This window comes from Pipistrellus hanaki (genome assembly GCF_964339955.1).
Source record: "Pipistrellus hanaki genome assembly, chromosome: 3".
NCBI lineage: Eukaryota > Metazoa > Chordata > Mammalia > Chiroptera > Vespertilionidae > Pipistrellus > Pipistrellus hanaki.
Window position 1 is genome coordinate 7,946,698 of NC_140505.1, and position 18,827 is coordinate 7,965,524.

The window sequence follows — 18,827 nt, forward strand, 5'->3', positions numbered from 1 at the left end:
CCCCCCCCCCCCATTTAAACATGTAAACACCTTCAATCTGAGAAACAAATAAAAAAAAGAACATCATATGACAAACATTTATTGGTTTTACCAAAAGATGAACATTATGAAACAACTATTTACTAAGCACCAACTGTTGGCTAGCACTGAGATGAGAAAATAAAAATGTCTGAACATCCTGCTATCAAGCAGCTGTAAGAGTAAAGAACCTAGTAAGAAACTTAGTAAAGAGCCAAAAACAAGTGGATTGTTAGAAAATCATTTAAGTCAGAATTTACGGTGGAACTGTTTTAACGTCATCTTCCAAAAAGCTGTTTTCAACTAAGAAAACGCCCTCAACTTGTGGTACAGAAAACATGTTATTTCATGAATGTTTCCAAAATCACTGTTTATGAAATAAAATAAAAAAGGACCTCCACAAAGGTCAAAAAACGTATTGACTGGACATTATAAAAAATTAATGCCTATCAATCAAATTTCAAAACATTTTGCCACACATGCATTTCTTTCGTCTCTCACCATAAAGTTGTTTACTGTTCTTTTTTACAATGAACACTAACCCATAAAAATAGGAATTATTTACCAACTTTTCTTTTGTGCTGAATAAAGGGACGATTTAGAAACCTAAAACTGTTTATTAATTCCCAAATGCTCTGATTGTTAAGTTCATTTAAGTAAAAACCCAGTCTATCAAGAAAGTTAACTTTATTATTAGAATTTTCTGACAGATTATTTTACCTCTACCAGTAGGTGAGCAGAGGAAGGCTTCCATGGTAAGCTGGCAACACTGAAGCTCAAATCCTGGCCTGGAGGGCTGCTTGATTTAAAAACAGGTGTACTGTTTATTATACTTAGTTTATTAGAATCGTTTGTCTCGTACACCTCAACAGAGAGACGGGGCTAGCTGACGATGCAGGTCTGTAAAGAACTACAGGTTATGATCTCACTTGAAGGCAACCTTGAATGCCAGATTCTCTTGAATCACTCTAAGCACATGTATAAACCTATAGAAAAGTGATTCCTATGTCGTCACTATAAAGTATTGACCTACCTCATTTACAAAATAGAAAGAAAACCCACTATAAAATAAACATATACTAGACAAAGTGGCATGCTACACAGTACACATAGAAATACCTGCAGACTATATGCCGAGTGGCTAGATTATGATCTCTGAACACATAATAATCTGGCCACTCAGTGTGTGTGTGTGTGTGTGTGTGTGTGTGTGTGTGTGTGTGTGTATTAGAGGCTCGGTGCATGAATTTGTGCATGGGTGGGGTCTTGGGAAAGAACTTTCAGAAGAGATAACCATGGCTTACCTGGCCATCCTACCAAATATCTCCTGAGTGCCTGTTCCATGAGGCCAGTAGAGGAGATTCAGACTCTACCCCGCCCAAAGCTGGCCATGTAGAGGAAAGGGACATACATACAGCAGGTCCTCGGGGTATGGCGGAGATCCGTTCCTACAGCGACGGAACGTGATTCCCCCGTAAGTCGGAGCCCACCTGCATACGCACCTACATCCCTCGCACACATGGAGCACACACACAGCAGTAATGAGGTGACACAGAAAAAACAAATTAAAAGAGAGAGAACAATTCCTGACCTTTACTTGTGGTAAGTAAATAATCAACGGCCTAGCAATGAAATGGGCTCGATCCAGGATCACATACTCTGAGGGGAGAGCGCGTAGAGTAACTGACAAGGCGGGTTAGTTGATGAGATTGGCCGGCCCCTGAAGGAAATATGTGAATGGCTTCCAGACTCTCTATCACTGCTGCGAAGCTGGCTACCTGCCAAGTCAGCAAGTACAGGCATGTGCCCCGGATGGCAATCTTCCCAAGTTCACGTGTTCCCGGTAACAAAGGCACGAAAGCGTGTGTTTCGCGGCATTATGTCCTGTACGGTGGGCATGCAGTATTATAACCAACATGGTTTGATTCTTTTTTAATGAAGTGCCATAAAACATAATGCAATGGAACGCACTCTGCAAAATAGACGCTCATAGAGACTAAGAGCTTGACAAGTCCAGTCTTCCGTACTGAAATAATCCACGAAGTCAAAACGACAGGAACTAAGTGGGTAAGGAAAAAAAAAATCCAACAGGGACAAACACCTAAAGTTTAAAATGTACTCAGTGTCAATAAGTGTGCAAGGTGGACAACATGGAAAAAACAGGCCAGATATCAACGGAGCATTACATCTCCATACATAGTCACTCACCAAGGTATGAGCACAACTCTGAGAACAACAACAAAAAAAAATGGTTCCCTGCCAAGAGGGCTAAGGGGAGCCACGTGCCCTCATGTAAATGCCGCACACCGGATGGCGGTGAGCCAGCTGCCAAGCCAGGGCATCCCGGCGGGCGAGGCCAGAGAACAATGACTGCACGTAACCTGCTTACAGGGCGAGTGCAGATTCAGATGACTTCAGCTACCCAGTGGGTTGATTTGGTTTCCAAGGTTAGCTAGAACCCCAACAACCATCTCAAGCTTTGTTTTATGAAAAGACACTCGAATTGGCATTCTGACCCGTGTTTTTATATGAGATCAGGAGATCACAACTGGAAACACGGGTGAGATACCTGTCCACCTCAACTGGAGCAGATTCTCCCAATACTCACCGGTGACTTCCCTGGAATAATCTCAAATTGCTGAAATGCCACCACTTTGAAATGCCAAACACCTGTTCTCCTAAATGTGCTGAAGAGCAACCTGACATTCTAAAAAAAAATGATGAAGGTTCTTAGACACTCTACTCCTTTTAAGATAAAGTTCAAATCTAGGATTCAGGTCTCCAGCCTGACACGACCCAGCTCAGCCCAGAGCCCTGCTCCCCTAGCAGCTTTCACATGGGCGTCCGCAGAGCATCTCACCGTGGTCCTTTATAAGGGAGAGGCAGTTCCAGGCTGTGTTTGCAAGCAAGGCTCCGGAGTCCGGCCACTGAGCACCCCGGGGGCTCAGGCAAGTTACTGCCCCTCTCCATGAATGGGTCCTCCGTCTGGGAGGTGTGAGGATTAAAGAAATGAGCACCCAGGAAGTGCCTGGGACAGCACCTGGCTGTCACTGTGTCTGTGGTTTCTGACTATCCGAATGGCCGTCGTCATTACTATCGTCATCACTGAAAGCATGAGGCCACGGAGACCAGACCGGAAGCTGCCTCTACCCAAGGCACCCACGTCCCGGCCCTCACACATCGTTCAGATCGCACAGAAGCACTGCGCAGCCTCCCCACGTCCTGGTCCCAGCACAATCCGCCCTGAGCCACAGGCCATGCAGCCTCCTAGCCCAGCCAGTGCGCCCATCCGCCCCAAAGGAGTCCCCTAGCCAGATAGCAGACACTGAAAGAGAGACTGCTGATCCTCTGTTTTCTCTGAAAACAAAATGGAATTTCCTCAGGATTGCTAATTAGACCCTACAGTCACCTAAACACCCTCCTGCTTCACAGGAGGATCCCTTCCTCAGGAGGAGTTACTCTGGGCCCTGCCTCGACTCAGAATCGCAGGGCACAGAAGAGCAGACTGACACTCCCCCCAACACGGACACACAGCTGGCCAGCTACCAGAACGTCTGCCTAAGCCAGACTGCCAGTGGCACTGTGGCTGGGAAATCCCTCTCTTCCCTCTTCACCTTTGCTAGGAGGACGGAGAGAGCAGGTCAGCAGCTGCAGCCACGCAGGGAGGAGGCAGCCACACAAAAGGCCTTTCACCAGCACATTTCTCAACTCCCTCCCGGGGCCTCCCACTGCATCTACGGGCTCCTGCTGCCAGGAGCTCCGGGCCCAGCTCCATCCAGGTGGCTGGTCCCCCCGCAGTGGGCCACACTTCCAGCGGCCACTCTTCCAGACGTTCTGGTCATGCCACGTGACCCATGGACACCCTCCTCGTTCTACTGTCCTGAGAGAACGGGCCCTGGGGAAAAGCAGAGGTCCCTGTGCTACACTGAACATCCCGCTGTCCGTTGAGGAAGATGGTTTTAAAATGTGGAATAAGTAATTAAAATAGCTCAAGCATTCGTTCTGCCAGACAGGCAGAAGCCCCAGCAGCATTCCCCCCCTCCTGGAAGGCCCTTCTCTCTGTTCCCCATGACACAGACTCATTCGTTCTGCGTGTCCCGCTGATGAAGGAAGGCCAGGGGCCAGACTCCCGATGGGTAAGGCAGGAATGGAGCAGGGACACTCCCCCGCAATGAGAATGTGGCCAAAGTCTCTGAAGGAAAGGGGAGTCCTAATCCCCCCTCCCAGATCTCACCGCCGGTGATTTATCTTGTTGCCACAGCTGCATTTCCATATTCATTCACTCCAAGTCTTTTCATCAAAACGTCCGTTTCAATCCCGAAACCCCGAGTGGGATTCTAAAAGTCACAGGGCGCTCAGAAAGTTGAGAATCTGCCCTTATCTTAGTGAGAAACATGGTCTCCCCAAATAAGTTGTCAGAGAGGGAAACACTCGTGTGGGGCTGCGTTATAAAAACTGCCAAACCCTGAACCGAAGAACTCGAGACAGAAGGGGGAACCCACGCAGGCATTCCGTTATAATGCCCCCATATCAGGGGACAGACCTGCTCACGTTTCCGTTAACCATTTGAGGAGAATCTGTGACCAGCCATTTTTCTGGACATATCCTTCGTTTTTCAAAATTGGCAAAAAGCTGAACTTTTTATTGGTGCTCGAGTAGCAATGACCATGGAAGGGTACCCGTTAGCCCGGAACACTAAACTGAATTGAATTCCACAAATCTAGGGACAGATGCTCAAGATTCCACTCAACTTGGAAGCTGACAACAAAGGGAACCAGGAACACATCTGAAGTGAGAACGAAGTGAATGCTGAGAGGTAGAAAGTGAGGCAAATCAAACGTCAATGTGAAATTACACACGCTTTAGAGATACTTGCTCCGCTAACACCTATTAAACCTGCTTTGTAACCCTCGCTGTAGGTCAAGCATGTCAAACTCGCAGCCCACAACAAACATTTTTGTGGCCCAGCCAATATAACGGTATATAAGAAATGTTTTAATTACAATTTTGTAATTTAATTTTTACAATATCCTGTTATACATAATTATTAATAATGAACTACAACGTTCGCTAATGACTGATTACTATAATCGTGTTGCATTCATTTCCCTTACACACCTTACAGGCAGGCACACCATTTCTCCCCACTAATACCAGCAGCGAATATTTTAGCAGCCAATGGCCACGTCATTAGTCTTGGACCGACTTGCTTGGCATGGGCAACAGGAAAATATTTTACTTTCGGAGAACAAGAAAAATAGGTTTATTAGCGTGTCGCTTATTTGCGCAGTTATTCAGTGTCTGGTAAGTTAATGTTTAAGAAAACACATTAATTTTTATTAAAATGTTCTATTATTTTATGTTAACGATGACTCATTTATTTCAGCTCTTGTACTCAGCATCTCTCTGTCGAAATAAACCTACGTTTCTATGAAAATGGAAGCTTTTGTTCTTTTGTAGCCCACATAAACTTAACCTTGTTTCTTTGGCCCGTGTTAGCCTTTGAGTTTGACATGCTTGCTGTACATGTTGGGACAAAAAGCAGGGGGAGAGGGGGATCTCACTGACAGCACTGGAGATTGGCTCTTAACAAGACTGACTTTCTGAGTAATTGTTCACATCACTCCCTACCCTTCCAAATCTCAAATGGAAGAGCAATCATGTGGGCAGGGTTTGTGAGAACAATTCCCACCGCCCACCCAGAGCCCCGCCAGGCAGAGCATGTGATACAGAGATTAGCAGATGAGTCAGCTGTCACTCCCACAGGGCAATTACTGTGAACTCTCAGCAAAGCCCATTATCAAGTACCTACAAAACCTAAACCTGACAGGACTGCACATATTTTAGGTAGTCCTCAGAATTTCTATCTTTAAAAATAAAAAACAAAACTATTTTTCAAGGGACGTTTCAAATGTAAGCTCCTTTAAAAAAAAAAAAAAGATCTTAAAAAAACAGTAGGAACTAAATTCAGATTTCTGGATATGTTGTCTGTTCTATGAAAAGCATATAAATGATACACATACCTGACAATGTTGAAATGAGTAGAACATCCCGAATGCTTGGTTACGTTACTCAAAGTCAAAGGCAAGAAGTAACCAGTTACGTGGACAGGTTCTTGGTATTCAGAGGCAAAGGACTCCTGTGTGGGCCCATGTCAGTTAGCCCCATGGTCAGCAAACTGCGGCTCGAGAGCCACAGGCGGCTCTTTGGCCCCTTGAGTGTGGCTCTCCCACAAAATACCACGGCCTGGGCGAGTCTACTTTGAAGAAGTAGCATTAGAAGAAGTTTTAAGTTTAAAAAATGTGGGCTCTCAAAAGAAATGTCAATCGTTGTACTGTTGATGTTTGGCTCTGTGGACTAATGAGTTTGCCGACCACTCAGTGAGCCCAACAGGAAAGGCATGACTAGGAGAGACAGTCAGAGCCTGGACACTGAGGTTCTAGGCAGGCGCTAATACACACAACCTGAGCCAGCTCAACCCAGTCCAAGTGCCAGTGCTGAGTCCCACGGGGATCCCCACTGCTGTTCCTGAACTGCCCAGCCTTCCTTCATCTGACAGGCACCGCTCTACACCTCCAACCCGTCCTAGAAATCAATCAGGCAACCCCCAAACAAAAATCAGCATATCTAATTTTAGTACTTCTGCACAAAACCCACTGACCTTCCCTGAAGGAATTCTACATTATGATCCCCGATGACTTACCAGGATTCTCTAACATGCGCTGGTAATTCTACCGCCAAAAATACCCCTTGCAATGTATACCAGGCCAATGCATAATCATTATATCACTTGTATTTCATTTCAAAACGCATCGAAATAGAAGTCTACTGTACGTGACGTATTTTGCTCTGGAAAGCAAGAATGACAGAACAGGTGACCTAGAAATGGCCAACTTTTCTCTCACCTTTAAGTGTCAATATTTATACAAATGCGGAACAGTTTCCTATATACTCCCAGCCCCCCTGCCCATCACCCCTGCCTCCGAGAAGTCACCCCGGGGACAGGCTGGCCTGCAGGAGCCTGCAAACCGCTGGGGATCTATTTCAGGTCGCTGTTGGATGTGTGGGTTGTTCCCTCTTTTTTCTCTCTTGGTAGCAAAAATATCTCCGTCTCTTAAATATATAGGTAAAAAGTACTCATTTCTAAACGAGGCTTTAAAAAGCAACGAAAATACTCTTTTCACTGGAAAGAAAAAAAAAGCAAGGCGGTGTTCATATAATTTAAGTCATCAAAGAAATGTAAATTAAGGTTTTGGTTCTATTTTCTGTTTGAACTTTAACTTACAGCAGCTCCTTTTAGGTTTTTAAAACCCACTTTGGAAAAGGGAAGAAAGTAGGGGTAACTATCCTGAGGAGATTCAAAACACTTCAGTTTCAGTTCCTAACTTGGAAGTATTTTTTTATGTTGACATTGCACCTGAAAATTCTTTTTTTTATTTTTTTACTTTCTACAGAGAGGAAGAGAGAGGGATAGAGAGTTAGAAACATCGATGAGAGAGAATCATCGATCAGCTGCCTCCTGCACACTCCCTACTGGGGATGTGCCTGCAATCAAGGTACATGCCCTTGACAGGAATCGAACCCAGGACCCTTCAGTCCGCAGGCTGACGCTCTATCCACTGAGCCAAACCGGTTTCGGCTGCACCTGAAAATTCTAACTCATGTTGGAGAATATGACAACAGGAAAAAAACTTATTCTCTTCTGATGAAGGACTACTAATTGCTGTTGCTGATGCTATTTTCTCTTGAATTTAACTATTTTGGGTATTTTAGATGGGTGGTAGATAAATAATGTGTGATACATGTTGGTAGTATTTAATTCATTAGAAAAAGAATCCCTTGAATAAACCAGAGCACATTATTTATTATAGCATCTAAAATAACTTACTTCTACAGGGGTCTTCAAACTACGGCCCGCGGGCCACATGCGGCCCACAGAGGAGTCTGATCCGGCCCGCCAGGTTTTTTGGGCAGTGAGCGCAGCCGAGGTGTTACAGTAGGAATTAGTAGTTCATATAGTCCGGCCCTCCAGCTCTCTGAGGGACCGTGATCTGGCCCCCACTTTAAAAAGTTTGAGGACCCCTGTTCTAGGAGAATATCCTATTTTTCATGTGGGAGAGGGTACCAGGAGTGGTATTGACTGAATACCCAAGGTATTACTTAAAAAATAAACTTTTACTATAATACGAAAACATCCCTTTTTAGAATGGAATCAGTAATAAAGGAAACATCAATGAGATTAGGAAACAAAGTGAGTTCCATCTATGCTGACAAATGCCATGATTACCCGCTTTCCTTCTGTTTCCACTTCCCTTCTCAGAGGGCGGGCCATTCAAGGCCAAAGTAGCCATTAATGTAATCACTCAGCCTTTTAATCTTTAGTGAGCAGCTTCTACACAGCAGGCACTTCTGGCCAGATGCTGAAGATAGAGAATGTATGAGCTAAATTTATAAAACCTGCCCTTACAGTGGTTTAGGGGTAAATTATAACACCCCAAATTCATGCATTGAAGTCCTAATCCCTGTACCTCAGAACATGCCTGAACTAGGAGACAGAGTTTTAAGAGTTACAATGAGGTTACCAACGTGGTCCCTAATCCAATATGACGGGTGTCCTTATAAGAAGAGATTAGGACAGCGACATACAGAGGGAAAGCCATGTGGAGGCACAGAGAAGACATCCATCTACAAGCCAAGGAGAGGTCTCTGAAGAAACCTCCCATGGCAGCACCTTGACCTTGGACTTCCAGACTGTGAGAAGGTTAACTCGTGTTGTTTAAGCCACCCCGTCTGTGGTGCTTCGTTACGGCAGCCGCAGCAAAGTAATACAAAGGTACACATCCCATCAGAGGAGAAGGACATTGAACTATAGGAATCAGCTAGCAAAAGCAGCTAAATGAAGAGCTATGTACAAAGTGCAAAACAGGACACTCTCCAGCATGCACTGGCTGCCTCAGATGTTGTGTGTGAGGACCTCTGCTAGGCGAAATACTATCCTAACAGAACACCGCTACCATGGCCAAGGCACCATTAGATCCTAACACCTGCTACAACCCTCCCGTGCTCTTCCCCCGCATCCTCACGCACACCTTGTGGTCACTTTGAGTGTGACCATCTTACAGATGAAGAAAGTCCGTTTTAAGAAGACAATGAACGTGTCCAAAATCACCCACTTAGCAACTGAAGGAGCCAGAAGGCCAAGCCAGGTCTCCTCCACTCCACATTCTCCATCAGCCTCTCACACAACACCTGCAGGGGGCCCTGAGCAAAGCAGATCATGGGGCGGAAGTTTTAGCAGAGTCGTCTCTCGGTGCACCGCACGGTTCTGCGTGTGTGCAGTGACCTCTGCACGGCATGCTAGCAGGGGTGGCAGTGACGGCCCTAAGTCTGCAAACATTCTAGCTGTGAACACTCTGCCAAGGAGTCTCTAAGTGACAGCAAAACCACAGTGATGCTTCTGATCAGATAAAAGCAGAAACACAGATAGACATCCGTTATCAGTGGTCATGAGTTCAATGCTTCCTTATTTCTGGCTGATTTCGGGGCAGCTCATCCGGGTTCCACCGGTTCCATCTTCCTGACTCACACTCTACATCAGGGGTCTTCAAACTACGGCCCGCGGGCCACATGCGGCCCACAGAGGAGTCTGATCCGGCCCGCCAGGTTTTTTGGGCAGTGAGCGCAGCCGAGGTGTTACAGTAGGAATTAGTAGTTCATATAGTCCGGCCCTCCAGCTCTCTGAGGGACCGTGATCTGGCCCCCACTTTAAAAAGTTTGAGGACCCCTGTTCTAGGAGAATATCCTATTTTTCATGTGGGAGAGGGTACCAGGAGTGGTATTGACTGAATACCCAAGGTATTACTTAAAAAAAAAAACTTTTACTATACTACGAAAACATCCCTTTTTCGAATGGAATCAGTAATAAAGGAAACATCAATGAGATTAGGAAACAAAGCGAGTTCCATCTATGCTGACAAATGCCGTGATTACCCGCTTTCCTTCTGTTTCCACTTCCCTTCTCAGAGGGCAGGCCATTCAAGGCCAAAGTAGCCATTAATGTAATCACTCAGCCTTTTAATCTTTAGTGAGCAGCTTCTACATGGCAGGCACTTCTGGCCAGATGCTGAGAATAGAGAATGCATGAGCTAAAATTATAAAACCTGCCCTTACAGTGGTTTAGGGGTAAATTATAACACCCCAAACTCATGCATTTAAGTCCTAATCCCTGTACCTCAGAACATGCCTGAACTAGGAGACAGAGTTTTAAGAGTTACAATGAGGTTACCAACGTGGTCCCTAATCCAATATGACGGGTGTCCTTATAAGAAGAGATTAGGACAGCGACATACAGAGGGAAAGCCATGTGGAGGCACAGAGAAGACATCCATCTACAAGCCAAGGAGAGGTCTCTGAAGAAACCTCCCATGGCAGCACCTTGACCTTGGACTTCCAGACTGTGAGAAGGTTAACTCGTGTTGTTTAAGCCACCCCTTCTGTGGTGCTTCGTTACGGCAGCCGCAGCAAAGTAATACAAAGGTTCACATCCCATCAGAGGAGAAGGACACAGAACTATAGGAATCAGCTAGCAAAAGCAGCTAAACGAAGAGCTATGTACAAAGTGCAAAACAGGACACTCTCCAGCATGCACTGGCTGCCTCAGATGTTGTGTGTGAGGACCTCTGCTAGGCGAAATACTATCCTAACAGAACACCGCTACCATGGCCAAGGCACCATTAGATCCTAACACCTGCTACAACCCTCCCGTGCACCTTGTGGTCACTTTGAGTGTGACCATCTTACAGATGAAGAAAGTCCGTTTTAAGAAGACAATGAACGTGTCCAAAATCACCCACTTAGCAACTGAAGGAGCCAGAAGGCCAAGCCAGGTCTCCTCCACTCCACATTCTCCATCAGCCTCTCTCACACAACACCTGCAGGGGGCCCTGAGCAAAGCAGATCATGGGGCGGAAGTTTTAGCAGAGTCGTCTCTCGGTGCACTGCACGGTTCTGCGTGTGTGCAGTGACCTCTGCACGGCATGCTAGCAGGGGTGGCAGTGACGGCCCTAAGTCTGCAAACATTCTAGCTGTGAACACTCTGCCAAGGAGTCTCTAAGTGACAGCAAAACCACAGTGATGCTTCTGATCAGATAAGAGCAGAAACACAGATAGACATCCGTTATCAGTGGTCATGAGTTCAATGCTTCCTTATTTCTGGCTGATTTCCGGGCAGCTCATCCGGGTTCCACCGGTTCCATCTTCCTGACTCACACTCTACATACAGACCCTTGCAGGAGGACAGGAAGCATGCGCGGGCACGGCCAGTGCCATCCCCGGCCCTAACAGGCCTGGGGACCGTGAAGGAGCCAGCACAGGCCAGGGGTCACTGCAGAAAAAACAGGAGGGGAGACCAAGCAGAGAAATGGGGGACACGGTTACCTGTTTCCTCGTCTATCTTGAACACCCCGACGCCGGAACCGTCTCTGATGGAATAGCGGACCTCCCCGTCTCTCCCCGCGTCCTCATCCCGGGCGGACACCTTCATCACGGACGAGCCCGCGGGGGTGTCCTCTCTCACCGCCCCCTTCTCCACGAAGCTGGGGAACGCGGGCGGGTGCAGGTTCTCGTTCACGTCGACCACCTCCACCTCCACGTAGCACGTGGAAGACAGGGACACGGGCTTCCCTCGGTCCTTGGCCCTCACCGTGAGGTTGTACGCCTGCCTCTTCTCGAAGTCCAGCTGCTGCAGGATCCTCACCGCGCCGCTGAGCTTGTCCACGTCGAAGTGGCCTTCCCCGGGGTCCAGGAGGCTGTACCTCACCTGGCTGGACGGACCCAGGTCGGGGTCGTAGGCCTCCAGCCACATGACGACGGTGCCCTCGGGAAGGTCCTCGCGCACCTTCACGTGGTAGTTGGGCGGGATGAACCTGGGGGGGTTGTCGTTGACATCCTCCACGGAGACCTTGAGAAGCACGGTGGAGGACAGCCGGGGCTCCTCCGTGGCCTGGTCCCGGGCCTCGATCTTCAGGTAGTGCACGGGCTGGACCTCGGTGTCCAGGGCCCGCACCACCTTCACCACCCCCGTCGCGCTGTCGATGGAGAACTGATCGGTGTCGGTGAGGATGGAGTAGGCCACGTGTCCGTTTGGCCCCAGATCCTGATCGATGGCCTCCACCTGGACGATCTCGCTCCCCGGCTCCTGGTCCTCGCTCACCTCCACGAAGTAGCTCTCCTGCAGGAACTCGGGGGCGTTGTCGTTGGCGTCCAGGACCCGGACATCCAGCAGGCGCCACGCCGCCTTCTGCGGCAGGCCCAGGTCGGACGCGGTGACGTTCAGGGTGTACCCGTCTGTGGCCTCCCGGTCCAGCGGAGACAAAACCCTGAGCATCCCCGTGTCCGCGTCGATGGCGAAGCAGCTGTCCTCGTTCCCCCCGGAAATGGCGTAGACCAGCTTCCCGTTGAAGCCGGCGTCCAGGTCGGTGGCGTTCAGGAGGACGACGCCGGCGCCCACCGGAAGGTCCTCCTGGGCCTCGATGCCCGCGGGCAGGCCGCTGGCGAACTGCGGTGCGTGCGCGTTGACGGAGTGGGAATCGAAGAAGACGTCCTCGGCCTCCCCCTGGCCGTGCAGCCTGTTGGCCTGGAGCAGCTTCTCGGCCAGCATCTTGGCCACCCCGGTCTCCTGGCACTGCAGGTGCGGCGGCTTGCGGCTGGCCGCCACCGTGAGGTTGATGTACAGCGGCGTGGCGGCGTGTTCCCCGTCCGTGGCTGTGATTCTCAGGCTGTGGAACGACACCCTGGCCCCCAGGCCCTCCGTCAGCGACTGCTTTAAGGACAGCACCCCGGAGCTGGGGTTCAGGCCGAACAGATCGAGCTCGTTGCCGGCTTCGATCTGGTAGCGGACCAGCTGGAGCTCGTCGGCGTCGATGGCGGACACGGTGGTGATCTGCTCGCCCACCTCCAGGTCCCGGGGGATGGTGCCTTCGCAGTTGATCTTCTCAAACAAGGGGGTGTTGTCATTCAGGTTGTTGAGGGTCAGGGTGGCCAGGACCTCCACCTCCCGGCGGTAGGGCAGGCCCCAGTCCGACGCCCGCACCCTCAGGGTGTACACCCGGGGCATCAGCTCGTAGTCCAGGTTTCCGGAGGTGGTCACGGCCCCGGTGAAGTGGTCGATGGCGAACGGCACGGGGTTCAGGTTGGCAATGCTGTACGTCACGTACCCGTTCTCGCCCTCGTCGGGGTCCACGGCACTCACCCGCAGGACCGTGGTGCCCACGGGGACGTTCTCGTCGAAGGACGCTTTGTAGGACGTCCGGGTGAACTCCGGGGGGTTGCTGTTGGCCCCTAAGACTTTGACCAGGACCCTGGCGGAGGCTTTCCGGTCGCCGGTGGTCACTTCCAGTTCGAAGTGGGGCGCCTGCTGCCTCTTCAGCGGTTCCAGGATGGAAATGAGGCCCGTGGTGGGGTTCAGGCTGAACTTGGCTTTGGCGGGCGCGCTTTTGAAGACGTACCTCAGGTGGGGATACCGAGGCGTGGCCTTGACCATGACCACGGGGGTGTTGGCGGGCGCCAGCTCGCTGATCTCCGCCCGGTACACATCCTTCTCGAACCGGACGGGCCCGGCTCGGAACCGGGGAGAAGCCACGCGGACGACGGTCGGGGCGGAGAGGCGGGGAGGGGAGCCCTTGTCTTTGGCCTGGAGCGTCAGGTTGTAGCCGAAGGGGTGGCCGTCCCAGTCGATGTCGCCGCCGGTGCCTTTGACTCTGTACTCTTTACTGCCCGGAGAGGCCCTCACCGCCCGGAACCGCTGGTGGGCGTCGCCGGCCACGATGCTCAGGGACGCTATCTCCCCGTTGGCGCCCCGATCGCAGTCCTCCACGGTCACGACCGCGTAGGTGGGGTCCCCGTCGGACTCGGACGGCGTCAAGGTCACGGCGGTGACCGCGGGCGCGCACTCGTTGGCCGGCTCCACGTGCACGGACAGCCGGGCCAGGCTGCTGACGCCGCTGCTGCCGTACAGCTTCATGCCGCGGTCCGCCGCCAGGATCTCCACCTCGTGGAGCGGGCTCTCGGCGTGGTCCAGCCGCCCCGTGAGCACCACCACCCCGCTGGTCGGGTGGATGGCGAACGTGTCCGTCCGCTCCTTGAAGCTGTAGTAGAACTCCCCGTTGGTGCCGATGTCTGCATCCGTGGCGCTGACCCTGGCGATGCTGGCCCTCAGGGCCGTGTTCTCGGGCAGGGAGACGCTGTAGGAGGTGGGTGAGAAGAGCGGGCGCAGGTCGTTGGTGTCCAGCACCTGCACGCGGACCGCCGCCCGCGCCTCCGCGTTCGTGTTCTTCTCCACGGCTTTGACCACCAGGGCGTAGTGGTCTCTCACCTCCCTGTTGAGGATCGCCGTGTTCCCGCCCTTGGTCCTGATCCTCAGGAAGCAGAAGTCTCCGAGGACGTACTCCTCCGCCTTGAACAGGTTTTCGCTGTCCCCCGAGACGATTTTGTACCGAACGTCCCAGGACGGGCTGGCGAGGTAAATGCCCATCTTCACGGGGTGCCCCACGTAGGTCTTGGCGGCGGAGTTCTCGTGCACGGTGACGTGGTAGTGGGGCTGCGTGAACTGCAGTGGGGCTGCGGCCGGCGCGGGGCTCCCGTCCCCGTCCCCGAAGTGCTGGAGGAGCAGCAGCAGCAGCAGCAGCGCCGCCAGGTGCCTCCCCATCGCTCCACTCGCTCGCAGGGGCCTGGCGGGAGGGAGAGATCAGAACCGTTACTTCAGGGAAATCAAACCAAAGGATGTAAGCTGTTTTCTTACCCTTTGCTTTAGACCTCAGATTTTGACGGGATTGGGCCTAAATGGGCAGTCGGACAAACCTCAAAGGGTCCCAGGTTGCAGAGGGTGCAGGCTAGGCTGAGGGACACCTACCCCCCATGAATTTTATGCACCAGGCCTCTAGTATATCAACCCTTATCTGTCTAGAGATACTAAGTTTAAGAATACTCTTGTTTCATATTTTAACAATGCAGGTTCAAGAATCCTAATGAGTGCCTGGCCGCTGTGGCTCAGTGGTTGATATGAATCAGGAGGTCACAGTTCGATTCCTGGTCAGGGCACAGGCCTAGGTTGCAGGCTCAAACCCCAGGAGGCAGCCAATCATTCTCTCTCATCATCGATGCTTCTATCATTCTCTCCTTCTGCCTTCCTCTCTTAAATTAATAAAAAATAAAAAATAAAAAAATACTAATGTGCATCAGATGAAAGATTGGCAACTATACAAACTAACGTGTATTCTTATACTTAAATCTTCAAGGCAAATACCGAATAAGCAATTGTTAAAAAGAAGGATAAGTACATTGTTTCGATTTATTTACATACAATAATGCTCAAAGGCTCACCAACTTCATGCTACTACATTCTCCTAAGCACCAGAAGCTTCGGACAACTAATGTAAAACAACAAAACATCCAACGCTGGCTGTACATCACCTCCCACAATGACAGCGGGCAGTCTCATTTCCCAGAATTTATCCTGAAATTATTTCTCTACGTGATTACGTTCACTCCCTACATCATGGGAGGGTTTACTGTCTCAGTGCTCAACAACAACTTACATGTATTAAAATAATTGTATCACTCAAGTGTTACACTGAGGCCATCTCTGAACCACCACAAGCCAAAAAAAAAAAAAAGTCAGTTTACAAAAGGAAAACCCGCAGTTTGGTGATGAACAGAACTTTGCCTCTCCCAGTCCACCAAGCACATCTGACCAACCATACAACGTCTTCTCACTTCCGCTGTCAACAACCAGTACTGTCCTGAGGGCACTAACAGCCTGTCACCAGGACACCACACACACACACACACACACACACACACACACACACACGGAGCCAAATCACTAAGCTAATGCCCGATCAATGCAACGAGGAGGTAGGCACTGCAGGGCAGAGGGAGGCGGCTGGAAGGCGGAACTCCACGGCGGAGGTCTGGCAGGGGAGCAGAACAACTACCTCTCCGCCATCTGTTTGCCTAAATGCCAGCAAACTCACCTTGTACCTCAGTGCAGCTCCACGAAACATGCCAGCACTGAGGCGAGGACAGGGCTGGACCCTTGGCAGAGTGGCCAGTCACGGAGTGTGAACGCTACCAGAGGTGGAAGGGACAGCAGCCTGGAGGGCTGCTTTAACGGCCACGTGGAAATGGCAGCATTCACTTACAGTATCTCAGCTCAGCTGGCTACTGCCAGCTTTGCCCCATTGCCCATTTCATCAGGGGGAAAAGGAAAAGGCCAGATATGCTGAAAGCAATTAGAAGCGTAATTGATACTGAATCTCGTTCAAGTTGGGCACCCTAACCTGTTCTTCAGATATCATCATACCCTCAGCTCCGCAAGGGAAGGAGGGAAATTAGATTCCTGGCCTCTAAGAGAGAAATTCTCATTTAAACAAAATAACAAAGCAATCTCCTCCCAGAACTATTTATTCTTAATTTAGTCATCGTGTCTACAACCCAGGGAAACTTTAATATTTTGTAATGATCCAGTAATTTTATCAAAACAAGTGAAAACTTAATTCCATCCCGCCCCCAGGTACTGCCAGCCTGCTATGGAACAGACCGTGCAGAGAGTCCCATCCTGAGGTATTTACAAACGAGGAGGAAATAAACATGTACACAAAATGCTTTAAAGAACACTCAGAGAGATGATGTTAAATAAGCATTTCTTTGTTTTAGGAAATATATAATTACTGTTACCCACTTTACAACAGAATATTATACCAGGATTCTATTGCAAGCAACTGAAATATTTTTGCTTAATTCTATCTATAAAATATTATGCATTAAAAGGAGTAAGAACGCACTCCACTAGTATATGTCGATATGTAAAGATGTCCAGATATATTAACTGGAAAATTTAAACTGATCCCATGTATGTTTGAAAAAAAAAAAAAAATGGGTGGGAGATAAATTGTGTGCAGAGTACATGAATGTGCTTAAAACTGAACTGAAACATTCGGGGCACAAATTAAAAAATAAATTGTTAACTGTGGTAACTTTTGGAGACTCGGCGGCTGGAGAAATGTTCACATTTTCACTTTCCTATTCGAATTTTTTGGCATAAGCATATGTTTTCTATCATTCATTCACTCCCTTCATCAATTATTTGATTCAATCAACAAATATTTAACCAATTAACTGTCACAATATTTTAAATTTAACTTAAAAAGTTCCAATGCTACGGCAGTTAACTGGTTAAATGAGCATCTACTATGTGCTGGGAACGGTTGTAGATGCTGGGGTTATAAAAGTGAACCGAACAACCTACCAATAAACCCCCATGGTGGTACATTTCCTGGAGACAAACGAGAAAACCATGCATATCGCATATCGGATGCTGGCTATTAAGTGCTAAGGAGAAAAATAAATAAAGCGGGGCAAGAAACACTGGTCAGTAACCGGAAGGAAAAGAGAGAACCCTAAATTCAGAAGATCCAGGGTTTCTCGGCCTCAGCACTATGGACATTTTGGATTTTGGGAGGTGAGTCAGGTTTAGAGGGCTGCCCCATGCATTATAGGATGTTAGTATTATTCCTGGTCTCCACCCACGACCAGCCTGCAGCATCTCTTCCCCACCGACTAAAAGTGTCTTCAGATATATACTGGGCTCAGAACATGCTTCAGGAGAGAAGCCTAGTTAGAGAAACAACAGAGACCCTGTGGCTAGAGCACATGGGGGAGGGGAGGACAGGAAGGGGACCATTTTTTATATAATCCATCAATTTTAGACAAGTTTCAGATTTACAGAGAAGTTAGGAAGGCCAGTTTCCCCTATTGGTAACATCTCACGTTATTATGGTACCTTTGCCACAACCAATGAGCGAATGTGATACACTGTTATCAACTATTTAAATTCTAAGGCCCTCTTTCTGTCCCAGGATCCCAACCCAAGCCCACCACACTACACTGGGTCGTCATATCTTTAACGCCTCTGGACTCAGTTTCTCAGATTTCCCTTTTTTTATTTTTTTTTAAAGATATTTTATTGATTTTTTTACAGAGGAAGGGAGAGAGATAGAGTTAGAAACATGGATGAGAGAGAGTTATTGATCAGCTGCCTCTTGCACACCCCCTACTGGGGATGTGCCCCCAACCAAGGTACATGCCCTTGACCGGAATCGAACCCGGGACCTTTCAGTCCCCAAGCCGACGCTCTATCCATTGAGCCAAACCGGTTTCGGCAGATTTCCCTTATTTTTAATGACCTGGACAGTTTTGAGAAGTACGGGTCATATATTCTGTAGAATGTCCCTCGGGTGGAATTTGCCTGATGTTCTTCCCATGAGTAACTGGGGCTGTGTGTCTGGGGGAGGGGGTGAAGTGTCATATTAATCACATCCCATCACCATAACTTCTCCACGTTGATGCTGATCTTGCTGAGTTACTTAAGTAGTGCTTGTCAGGTTTCTCCGTGATGAAGTTACTCTTAAGTCATTATGTTCAGCCAACACTTAAGGGAAGAGAGTTATGCTTCATCAATTATTTAGAACTAGAGGCCTGGGCATGAAAATTCATGCACTGGAGGGGAGGGGGGGGGTCCCTCTGCCCGGCCTGCCCCTCTCACAGTCCAGGAGCCCTCAACACCTCTGCTGCTGCCACTGCCGGCAGCACAAGCCTCAGCCAGCCCTGGTTACCTAAGCCTCAGGAGGCCCTGGGTGGCTGGGCAGCCGCCATCTGGGGTTTGCCTGCACCTTGGGCCAGCCCTGGGAGGTTGGAGGGTTAAGGGGACTGGGTACCACCATCTTTGAAGATGTGGCAATTAGCATATTCCC

General features: G+C 49.3%; 1 protein-coding gene across 4 annotated transcripts in view; it reads right to left on the minus strand.

The window, feature by feature from the left end:
* The window catches only part of FAT1 (FAT atypical cadherin 1), a 122,485-nt gene that overhangs the window by 88,992 nt on the left and 14,666 nt on the right, over positions 1-18,827 (minus strand). For all 4 annotated transcript variants that reach the window (XM_084877692.1, XM_084877693.1, XM_084877694.1 and 1 more), the window contains exon 2: positions 11,455-14,744. In XM_084877692.1, coding sequence (XP_084733818.1) covers positions 11,455-14,722 — 3,268 coding nt within the window. In that variant the 5' untranslated portion in view covers positions 14,723-14,744. The remainder of the gene's footprint in view (positions 1-11,454; positions 14,745-18,827) is intronic.